The following is a 12,640-nucleotide window of genomic DNA, read 5'->3' as shown; positions in this document are numbered from 1 at the left end:
ACAGGCAAAACAAGTGCTGCTTGCACTCAAGAATCAGTTTATACATTGATAGTCTTGATGGGGTAGAAGGCTGGCTACAGGGATCTCTCATTTGCAGTCATTTTATAGAGTAATCAATCAGTATCTTCTCACCCAACAGGAAAATAAGAAATTTTACAAGAAATTAATTCCTGTGCACTTCTGACATGGCTGGGGATGTCCTTAAGCCGAGCAGCTATAATGTCTGATCCAAAGTCCAGGGAAGTTAACCTGATATTCATGCAAAGGCTCAGCTAGGATCAGTGTGATATCTCATGATAACACTGATGACTGCTGAAATAAATGCAGGCTATCCTGCTCGAGTTCTCAGCCAGATACAAAACCTGTATTATTCACTCAGTCTGTATATATCTATTACCTCATGATCTATTGGCAATAAATATTCTATACGTGCTGTAACAGGAATAAAGTTGTTGAACTACTACACCATGAATCCACTCAAAACAACTGATCATTTCATACGTTGTATGAATTTCATCAATAATGGAGAACTACAGCACAAGATCCAAAACAAGCCAATTTGCTGAGAAGGAAAGGGATTCTGCCTAACTCTGTAAATCCTTCTACTTCTCTGCTCCAACCCAACAGGTCAGCTTAAAGCTCTGCTACGGACAGTTCATCATAATGTTTGACTTTGTCCTGAAACAGAAGTGCTTATGTTGTATAGCTACAACTGAGAATCTGTTTATCATAGCACTGAGAGGTTTCACTGCCCAAGTGATTCACGCACAGCTGACCAGTTCTCAGATTCAGAGGTTCTGCATGCCATCTTATGTCCCCAGTCTTAATTTCACTCAAAGTATTCCCTAACACGTAAACCCTATTAATACTCAAGCAGTAAATTCTTCCTTTCACACCACATCTGCCATCCTGCTCTTTCCTCATAGTACAACAATAAAGCTTACATAGAAAAGCACTACTGTGAGTTAGGATTTGGATTCTGTTCTCCAGCTGCTGAAATAACTCAGGAGCACCTGAGTTTAAAAATACCACGTTATTTCACTGCAGTCCTTCACATTATGTAACTTAGGTGAAACAACCGTGTTTATCAGTTGTTACAACAGGATTATATGGTTGGACTCGATCTTAAAGGTCTTTTCCAACCTAAATGATTCTATGATTCTATAGAAACTACACAACAATGCAATCTGAAAACACAAGTCCCAAGCCACAATTACCATTTTGTAATTGCTTTCAACAATGCTGATTTCTGACAATGGTGTGTTTATACTCCTCCTTACATATTTGCTTTTGCTGAAGTTTTCTTTACTTATCTTGAGGTGAATCCTAGGTTATGGAACTTGATATCTTAAATGGAAAAATTCAAGAGAAACTGAGTGATACAGTTTGACAGTTTAAGCTGAATTGCAAAAAAAGGCAAAAGCAAAGCTATTTTTTTAAATGGTAGATGAGAATGATGAAGTGCAAGGCAGTACTGAATAGGACTTAGCATCTTTGTTTCACAAAGGTGCCTCATTTGGTCTCCATACTAAATATTAGTTTGCACAATTATCAGAAGTTCAATACCAAATTGTAATTGTGCCCTTTGTAACGAAGAAATTTACTGCCTTCAAAGCTAGCAATATTTCAGACAGCAACAGATAAATCTATATGATCCAATATTACTAGAACATAACAGAAACTGTTTTCAGGTACTGAATTATTCCAGTCCTGCACCTAAATTACATCAAGGCCAGCACATATTTAAAAACAAACTTACTTGAGTTACAGATTTATTGCTTAGGATCTTGCAAAGGGAAAAACAACTTCAGTGCGAGCTAAGAAATCTCAAACTCCCATCTTCTGGTTCAAGTTGCAGTGATAAGCATAGTATTAACATGGTGCTCCTACGTGTCAAATGTTGCATTATTTAAACCCAAATTCTTTCCCTGGGAATTGAGAGCAAATTACTGAGATGACAAGAAATTCATAACATGATACACCCAATTCATGAATTCCCATGTTTCTTCCCCACAATCATACATTGCATTTTTTACTTCATGTTTCTAGTACTAGATTTTATCATCTTAACATTAGATGACAGTATTTATTTGTGTTTAAGACCAGTTCAAAGAGAGGGACAGTATCATGTTGTGGTGGTGCATCCCCCCCCGCCCCTGCTTTTTCTCTCTCTTCAACCGCTTTACGGTCTCAGGAATTCCAGCTGCAGCCTTTGCGTAGTGAGCTGGTCAGTTAAGCACCCTCTAATTGCACCAGAAACTCCTACATGGTTGAAGCAGAGAGACTCCTGTCCTTATTCAAATCTCCGTATTATGGCTAAGGAGAGGAGCGAGAACAAACACCTACCCCTGACAGCCTTGAAACACAGCTGTATCATCGTTACTGGAATTCCAGCAACTACCAACCCGAATTGTGGCTCAGATGGAAATTTACTGATGACTAAAGCCAATCATCTCACGATCCTATAAACAGCAGTCCCGAGTGAGGCCCTTTGAGCTCTCCTGGACTGCCACGGGCTGCACCAGCATCCCCCTCTGAGTGGGACGCCTCTCAGAGCTGGCAAAGCTAGCAAACTCCCAAAGTTTGCTACCATCAGAGGTCCATTACCAAAGACCAACAGTGGAGCCTGGGCTGAAACCCTTCGCTCCTTGAGGCTCAACCCTCACCTGCTGAGAAATGCCAAGACATTCTACACAAGCATTTCACTGAACTAGAGGAGAATTTTTAACAGGTATACCATTTATATATATATATATATATTCATGTTTGTGTGTATGCATGTGTGAATCAGTTTAAGTAGTCTGTAGATGTACAATTTAATTTCAAAGTGAGTCTTACACTGCTGCATTATCCTTATTCCTATAAACCATTGACCAAGTCTGAGAATAAGATTGGACCTAGCCGCACCTAGACTCCTCTGTGAAAAGGAGTTTAGAAAGCAAGGGGGTCTATTCTGAACCTCATGACTCAAAGGGATGGTCCTCCTTATCCCCTGCATACACAATCTCTTTGTAAATCATTCCAACTCAGTGTAACTTAATTCTCCTTTATGCATTTCCATGTAGTAATAGAGTGAACCTTGCCATCTTCGAACCTGTAACTAAGTCACTGTTTTGATCAATTTTGTCTAATCACTTTGTTAATCACTGATGACTGAGTGCTATTAAACTATTACAATCAAACCCTGTGATTTGCTACAAGTAAATTCTAAACTGCTACTAAATCAAACTGTGTAAAGCCACTCACAATGAATTAACATCATCATCAGGATTCACAAACCTGCATTCATGACACATGTCCCTCAACATAAGCTGAAAATTTACAAACAGGGTCCGGCCACATACTCAGTAACAACAGCCTCCTCATCAAATGGGGACCAGTTTTACTAAAGTACATCTTTGTACCTTAACTTTCAAATGTTTCTTCATTCTACACATATTTGGGCTTTAGTCTTAATTACCTGAGTTTAGAAACTTAGAACAAATAAGGGAATAATTTTGAACTGCCTTCCAAGTTCACTTTGCATGTAAATAGGTATTTGACGTTTTCTCACTGTCTTTTCACATATTCCTGCACTGATATTCCAAATAAAAAGGAGGCCAAAAAGAGGCGTGTGAGTTTGGTTTAATTATCTGAAACACTTCCTTGCATTGTTTAGTTGAGGGTTCAGCTTTAATCATATTTGTTGTGGCAATTGTATGAAACTTCAGTTTAATAGACAAAAGAACAGAAATGTAATACCCATCAGAAACATGAGAACAATTTCCATCTTTTTCTTTTTTATTTAACCACGTAAGTACATGTCAACAGTGGCATAAACTTCATAAAAATACAGTACCTTTTGTGCTGTAACACTAGTCACAATGTTTATATAAAGATTTTTTTCCTGCTTCCTTGAATTCAATTAACATTTTAAAAAGTTACTTCCCAAAAGCCCTTTTTTGTGATAGTTTCCTTATAGAAATTTTTCCAAAATCTATTCTGTAAAAGTTAAAAAGCTAATGCATTTTCAGCCATTCTCCCTCACCCTCTCAATAAAACAGATTTTAAAAAAATAAGAAGTCTTAGAATACCGATCAGTTGTCACACTACTACTTTATCATAGATTCCCACTTAATTGATACAGTTATAAGCGTGACGGATGCTATTCCTATAGCATCTAATATTGCTAGATGCTATTAGGGCTAAAAAGACCGGTCATATCAATAGACTGATGTCTGAACAAAACAAAACAAGCCAAAACAAAACCAAAACATGAATGACATACAGAAAAACATTAGACTTCAGAAGTCTTATACTGTAGAATCACAATTACTGTGATACTTCCCAACGGCAATAAACATAGAAAAATTCTATCAAGTCATTTAAATGATTAAAGGGTGTCTTTGCACTGGGTATCTTGGAAAGTGAATTCTCCAAATTCTTTATAACCGATAATGTTGGTGTGACACCGAGATGACAGAAAAACTGCAGAACCAGTCTAATATTTTTGGAGCAATTATACCCACACAACTGACTACACCCATACCACAACTGGGTTAAATTTCATTTTTCTTTAATGCTGATGATAAAATCCAGGCAGGATCTAATACATGGGGAAAGAAAATAGGGCATAAATTTTGAAAGTAATTTCTTATCAAGTTAGGTGCTGAAGGTCTAGTTAAGGCAGTGAAGGATTTATTTTAGTGTCTTTCTAAGGCTATGACAAATTTTTCCTGAATAAAGCATTTTCCCTTAAAAATTTCATGTATATTATGCCAGCTTATTCTGAATGTATAAGAATGCTAAAAATCCTTGGACACTGAGAAGCTAAACTATTGCTCACTGCAAATATTACCCTTATTAGTTGTCTTTTTTAATATCAATAAGATTCCAAGAACATGCACCTAAATAATGAAGTTTCAAGTCTGCCTACAAACTTTTCCATTTCAAAAGCAAGCTTAAAAGCATGTGTTAAGCAATCCAAACTGACAAATGTTCTTAATCCTCTCAAAAGAAAAAAATGTCTCTCTCTGACATGACTAGTGAAACTACATGACTTTTAAGAGAATTTCTAGTATCACTTTGTCCAGAAGGGAGATGGGTAATGAAAGTGACATGAGAAATGTGATGCCAGATGCTGCAGCACCATTCCTTTGTTCCTAGCTACTGGCACCAAAGCTTTAAACAAACTTGCTTTGCTAAGACATTCCGACAATCCCATTTCACAATATCATTGGTTTTGAGAATGGAGTTACTTTCCATAGCTACTTTTAACTCTTTTTGGATCAGTGTTAAATAAAATGTGCAAACATATAATCATTTGCATAGCAAATCTCAAGGGACTGACCCTGAAATAGAAATCCAAACTGTTAGGTTTAAGATACTTCTATAATCAGAATTCACTTAAAATGGTAAAAAATAAAGTACACATTTTTCCATTTTAAGTCTAGTAGAAAAGGTATTTCTGATTTAGAATTCTTATAGCTACTAGTTTAAAAAGTTAAAAGACTGGTGGTTCTTTGCATTGAAATGTTATTCCTTTGGAATCTTCAAGACTCTGTAATTGCTGTTTTCAAATACTGTGATGAAATACGGCCTGGAATCCTTGCTCATAAGGGTACATAAAGGAATTTTGCCGCTATTAGCGGGATCTTCGACATCCCAAATTTCAGGCATACTGCAACCAGGCCTAGAAAACATATGAATATGAGAAGAGAAATGAAGAAATAAGAAATGCCATCAAAAAACATACAGTTGCTGAACTCAGTTTTCTACACCCCCTATGAGTACTTGATTGCACCATCTGTATTTTTTTGTCTTTATACTAGAAATTCTTATCAGATTACAAAATCAATAAATATAGTAGTAATTTAAAAATAGTATTGAGAATGTGTAAAATTTGTCTGCTTTTGTGGTTACATAATTAATAAGAATTAATCTGGAAGAGGAAGCATATAAAACAACTCAAATGATACAATATACATTACCGGGGCCCTTAAAACTTCCTATAAAATGGATGGTGATGTTCACACTCCTAACATTTCTAAAGAAAACTCAGGAAATAAAACACCTTTTTAAAAAAAAAAGTAATAACTCCTTGGTTTTTTATTAAGGAACATAACCAACACCAATTCCCTGTACAGTTATCTTTCAAAGTTAGAATTACTGAGAATTTCCTAATTTGTCAAAGATACTAGCAAAGAAATAGAACAGACTCATTTCATTTTATTCTAAATGCGAAGAAAATAAAATAAAAAATCCAAACAAATCATGCTCTAAAGGCCAAAAAGAGAAATTGGGACAGCTTAAATGTGACAAAGTCTTCAGTGAGCAGCAATGGTCATAACATTTTGGTGCTCCAATTGTCTTTTACTCTGCATCTTTCATTCATACTAGACTCATTATACGCACACATCTGTGCTTGCCATCACAGAATAATGACTCATTTCCTTTGTGAATCTCTTCCGTATTTTATAGTGAAGCTTAAAAATACATACAACAGCTTTTTCAGGTGCACACAAAGTTGCCAATGTGGGTAAAGTTAATTATACTTAATATCTGGAGACACTGGACAAAAATGTATTTTGGACACTTCCAATAAAACACAGATCAACATTTCAAAACTACTACTTGATATGAATCTTAGACTACATATTTGAGCAGCATATCATTCTTTTGAGAGAGAGATTACTTACTTTTTTCTGCTTACACACAATGACTCTTCCAGAATATAGTAATTCACTCCTAGTTTTATCAATTCTCTTTTTACTTCTTTTGCAGGTTTTCGACTGTACATGGAATACACCACTTTAGTTCTGGCCCTTCAAAAAGAAGTATATAAAAGTTAGCTAGCAACATAGCATGAAAATGTAAGCTTTAACTTTAGCCTGGACAGGAAGGCTTTTTATTTCACAAGACAACTAGGCTAAACCAAAGTTTAAATTAATAGTGCCATTTGCTTTAACATGATTATTCCTTCACAAATATGATTCCAAGAAAAATGCGTACAGCCCTTTGATTTTTCTGTAGCAGGAGACAACTTTGTAACAAGAGCCATGGTTACGGTGAACAGAAAATGTAAAAATGTCAAAGCAATGCGTTCACCATATAATATTCAAGGCTAGAAACGACCTTGCTTGGACTGGAAGTGATCAGAGGAAACCATCTGCCCAGTCTCTCTGCAAAAGGTCACACTCACTGCCCTTTTTCGGACTTTTAAAATGCAGAGTGCAAGACCTGATGTCTGCCTATACTGAATACAATCATCACTTGTAAACCTTGATCCTGTTTATATTACCTAGTAATATCCTCCTCTGATTGTGCAAAGCATGATGTTGTTAACTCCTGTTCATTTTCTGATACTGTATCATCTCTAGCTTATTTTCCCCAAATGTGCCCTGTCCTATATTTTTGTAGTTAGAATAGAATAGAATATTTCAGTTGGAAGGGACCTACGATGATCATCTAAGTCCAACTGCCTGACCAGTTCAGGGCTGACCAAAAGTTAAAGCCAGTTAATGCCAGACACAGAACTAAGGACATAAGGCATATAAAATGAATCCCTTCCTTTTCTCTTTTATCCCTCTCTATTTTGTTGTAGTTTTTTTCTTAACCAGTTTTACTGAATTACCAAAAAATGATTCTACAATATTAAAATCTAAAAAAGAAATTAATGACCTTATCAGATAAATCAATTTCTATTTACAAAAATATCCTGACTTTGAAAATAACAAAGTACAAAACTCAGTAAATCCATTAAAAAAATTTCAGTTTCAACTAGTCTTAGTATTTAAATAATTAGATATATTATCATAAAAAAAAATTTCAACCAATCATAGAAAGCTAATAGGAATAACCAAACTGGCTATCTTGAGAAAAAAAAAAAAAAATCAAGTCTGTCTACAATGTCAGGAGTAACCAGAATGAAGAAAGGATATAATAGTACATGTTAATTTCAATTCCATTTTTTAGTATATAAGTTTGAAGCCATATCTATCCTACAGTATACCCCTTCTGATGAACACAAATCCTGAAGAAATACTGCATGCATTTTCAATCTGACTAAAATAACAAATCAAGTTCTACAGGGTTTTAATAAATTTTACAATATAACATGATGCCGTTCCTACTGTATACTACCAACTTTAAGAGAATTAATAACAAATAAAAATAAATCCTCAACTTCGAAATTTACCTTAATCCTGCATCTTCATAGTGAGGATGATTTACAATAGGACGAAGTGTAGACAGTTTAACACTTGCCATTGTAGGCATTGCTCCTGCAAAAACTGCATCTGAAATTCAGAATGAAAGACACGTTTGAAATAAAGAATCAAGCAGTAAAAGCAGAGAAGCAATCTTCAAATACCTAAACGATAATCCTGTAGAAAAACATAAGGTGTAAAAAGGGAAAGGTACGCTTCTTGAAAAGGCCTTATATTGCACCAACAGGAGATGCACAAAAAAAATCACACTTTATGTTGTGGGGTTTTGTTTGTTTTTTTTTTTTTAAAACCTTGAACTGTATTAGATAACTAAACATCTAAGAATGGAGTTTTAATACATCTTATTTTTCTTGAATGGTCAGAATAACTTATTATGACAACACTTTTTTTGTCACTTCTTACACCATTGTCAAATGAGCAATAAAAATCTCAGTTCACTCCAGCTTCAAAGTGTTTTCCTGCTAAAAAGGTAACTACTTTGTTTCCAGCTAGTTTTCTGACACTTTTACTCACTTTAATAAAAGGACAGGAACATCCGCTTTGAATTCTCTTCTAGCAAAATGATGGTCATGGACCCACATACAGGACCAGTGTCATGTAAGCAAACACCTGTTTTAATTGAACTTTGCAAAAACCCATTTGCTGTAGAAATACTCCACCAGCGGCTAGAACCTCCAGACTGGTAGCCTGGAGTCTAACAAAGCAAGCTTTCGGCATTTTTTTCATTTGAGATAGCTTCTATATGGACAAGTATACATGACTAAACCATGGCTGTAGGATAGACCCATGGCAAAGCCACAGACAGTAGCAAAACCTCTGCAGTCATTTATACCAAGTTCTACAGTTACATCACACAGTAAATGGGGTACATCATACATTATTAAATAGTTTACCTTGTCTGGTATTGACTTTTATCCACTCTAAAAGTTCCTCCTGTGGCAAATTGCTAAATTCTCCCATGATGTTCCACTGAGTTTGAAGGTTTGCTGATCCCTCTATTGCCATCAATGCTAAAATAGCAAAGACCAATGTTTTGGGCTGGATTTTACAGAAGAGCCATCCAAACAACTGAAATGCAAGAATCAATCAATTTCTAGACAACAGTTCTGTAATGTTGTATGCAGCACAATTCATTTTTATTTCTCTATAAGGAACCTAACATATATTACAATATGAAACACCTCTGCTATTGCTTCACCATTAAACTTCAGTGAGACCTCATAAGAAGTATTCAGGTTTTCTGAATGTAGGGCATTATATTTGTAATTCTACAAAAAGAGACATTAATGCAGCTTTTAAAGTTGTAGTTCAAATGTCAAATTCTGCAAGTAAGGATGATTCAATAATGATAACTGCACTTTTTCAGTATTTTATCACCTATTTACATCAAGAGTTTCTAGCTGTAGTATACGGATTAGAGATTGTATTGCAAACTTCCGAAAACATATCAGAAAAACAGACTTTGGGGATATAAGGTTAATGTTGCTTTATATCCTACTTTTCCCTTTCTTGAACTAAAAAGGATGGCCCTCGCATTTTTTCCTACAGATTGTTTGCTGAAGGCTTTAAGCAAATACTCATCAATATGTGAAATGGGTGGTGAAGAAGAAAGAAGTACCAAATTTGCTATGTTCAACTTTAGTTTGAGCAAGAACACTTTATCTCATCCATATCTGACCTAAACCTTAAATAAGACAAAGTATGAATTACTTTTTCTATTTTTTTAAGATATTGTTAATTAGAAGTAAGGCTTCACATTTCAAAAATATCAAACCTGCACTAAACAAACACATTTCAGAGTACATTTATGCATTTTTTTATAATTAAAGTATGAAATGACAAAATAAAGTTTCACAGTAAAATCTCCCACTAGGTTGACTATACCAATTAGGCAGTGTATGCTATCTTTGTTATAAACTAACTGTAAACTACTTTGGATTATTAAAACTCTCAAGGACCTCTCCAAAAATACAGTGTACTCCACTCTCATCCTCACAGACTTGCTAAACACTCTAGCAAGAACAGCAACACTACCCAGGAAAACTTAATGTGCCAAATATGCCTGACCACTGTGTAGGTCTGAAAAGATGAAGAGAAATAAATTCATTTGTATGGTGCTCTACATAAGCAACAGCCGCAAAAATCTCACTTCAAGAACATACTGGAACTTCAGAATTCTTTATTGAGTTCCATGGCTTTTCAAATCAAAGAAAATCACATTCCTATCATGCTTTTATAAAACCTCATGAATGTTCAAAGTATCTAAGTCTACCACTGTTTTGCTTATATACAGAGCCTAGAATGGTTGAACACATATGCAATACAAAAGAAGCACTTATTTTATGGGATGCTGTTCCTCATGTGTTTTTATACTGATTCAAGGTTTTTTATTTGGTTTTGTCAAATTAATACGTTAAGTCTTTCTCCAGCTATTTCTTTGCTTTCAAAATTTCCACTCAGGATAGTATAATTCCTCCTGACAGAAAGAGGAAATGTGTGGATGTAAACAGTTATCATTTTTATTGTCCATCAGGTGCCACAAGCTGCAACACTGAGGTAATGGAAAGTACAGAGATTCATGCAATGGGCTGAAAGAACACAACATACAGAATTTCTTTTCCATGTGCAAAAGAATTCTAAGTCTTTTGCCAGTTTGTTCATTTTTTGTTTGTGTTACAAATGTCCATCTCAGGCTGACTGTTCACTAGTAAAAGGCTGTATTTTGAAAGGCAACTGATTAACATGTTATCTATCTATAGCCTCAAAATAAATTAATTATACTAACATACCACTGCAGGTAAACTTTCACGGTCTACTAGAGGAAAGGATAGTGCTGACCTCAATTATCATGAGATAGTTACATATGCTAAATTTGCTTAAATTTTTCTTGCACCTGTAAAGACAAGTTGCTGCTCACCAACTTATCCTTTATGCAAACATCTAAAAATTTACATAATGATGAGTGTACCAGGTGTTAATCAATCATTTGGCCACAAGTCTCATCCTCCCCTGCTCATCTCCATCACAGCAATTCTTTTGAATCAATATTGCACATGCGGTCAGATTTTTCAGCCTCAAACTACTACTTCTGCTCACCAGCCAGAAGAGAAAAAAGCTCACCAAAACCCACTTGATGTTTTCCTGAGCCTACAAAAAAAAAAAATAAGGAGTTTTCTTATCCCTTTGCTTGCTTAAGTCAGAGCTGTCTTAGAAGCAGTCTGATCTATAGCAGCTCAACAGCCTTACAGGCCAGTGTTTCTCTCAGGCTGAAGCCAGTCATCTATTACCTGGAAGAGTACCAGCAGCTCCCTGCTAAAGGAAGGATACATCAGTCAGACCAGAAAGAATCTGACTTGTCTTTTACAGGTATCAATCAGCATGAACCCAGGGAACACACCAAGCGAGAGAACCTTCACTGACAGCCAGACAAGGGAATTATGTTTTATTTTTAATTACATTATTCACCTAAAGTTGGGTACTCTTTAACACAGGTATGTACTTCTCCTAAGGCCCAAGCCAGGGCCAGGATAATCACAGGCCTTGTTATATGGGGCTGCTGGTCATTTACCATCTTCTGCACAGAACGACTGTCCAAACTGCAGTAATCTAAAGCCTTACCTTCCTGAGCATTCAAGACCTATTTCTTTCAAGCCAACTATGTTTCCATGACGCTGCAAAGGAGGATGAAAAAGTCACTGGACCTGAGCCATCTGGTCCAACAAGGGCAGCTCCCAGAACAGGTTATCATCTGCATTTGTAGCTTCCCAAGAAGCTTACTCTCATTCTACAACCATAGGAAACAGCAGAACAACCAAAGGGCCAAAATGCAGTTGGAAGCAGAAGAAAAGAAGATATTGACAAAATACTCTGAACCAGTCCTTCTTCCAATATTTACACAGTGATAACATGTGGCATCCTCCAAGATCCAAAATGCAGTGATTACCAAAAGCACCAGCTCTCATGAACTGACTTGATGACCTTAGTTGCAGTACTAAAACAAAAACCACAATGATCCAGGATGAATTTCTGTAGTGCTATTACTCAGATGCTTTAAAAAAAGAAATAAAAAGATCACCAGCTGAAAACTTTTACTAATTTGCCACGTAGCAGCTAACTTCCTATACAGAAAAAAGCAAACAAGGCTACATATTAAAGAAACCATTCCTAGCAGCTCATCTTTCGGTCATTACCAGTTGCAAGGTACTTTTTCCTATCTTGCAGAGATTATTTCTCTCCATACAGCAAAAAAACAGGCAGTTCAGATTTTATTGTTTTTCAATTCTCAGAAGGCTGAGAGGCCTTTTCCTGTGGTACACAACACAGCAATACTTTTAGTTCTAAACTTCACTAGAAAATTCTACAAAATTTTTTCAATAGTGACAGGGCAGAAAAGCCCATCATTTTTTTTTTCTAGGAACACACAGTTAAAACAA

At 35.7% G+C, this 12,640-nt stretch overlaps 1 protein-coding gene across 2 annotated transcripts in view; it reads right to left on the bottom strand.

Annotated features, from left to right (window-relative positions):
- Positions 1-3,781: 3,781 nt before the first annotated feature.
- DPY19L1 (dpy-19 like C-mannosyltransferase 1) overlaps positions 3,782-12,640 on the bottom strand; it is a 50,973-nt gene continuing 42,114 nt past the window's right edge. For both annotated transcript variants that reach the window (XM_075704652.1, XM_075704651.1), the window contains exons 20-23: positions 9,101-9,275; positions 8,177-8,276; positions 6,678-6,803; positions 3,782-5,671 (exon numbers count right to left, since the gene is read on the bottom strand). In XM_075704652.1, coding sequence (XP_075560767.1) covers positions 5,515-5,671; positions 6,678-6,803; positions 8,177-8,276; positions 9,101-9,275 — 558 coding nt within the window. In that variant the 3' untranslated portion in view covers positions 3,782-5,514. The remainder of the gene's footprint in view (positions 5,672-6,677; positions 6,804-8,176; positions 8,277-9,100; positions 9,276-12,640) is intronic.

Source organism: Pelecanus crispus, chromosome 2 (genome assembly GCF_030463565.1).
Source record: "Pelecanus crispus isolate bPelCri1 chromosome 2, bPelCri1.pri, whole genome shotgun sequence".
In the NCBI taxonomy this organism is placed as follows: domain Eukaryota; kingdom Metazoa; phylum Chordata; class Aves; order Pelecaniformes; family Pelecanidae; genus Pelecanus; species Pelecanus crispus.
This window is presented reverse-complemented; position numbering and strand designations above follow the sequence as displayed.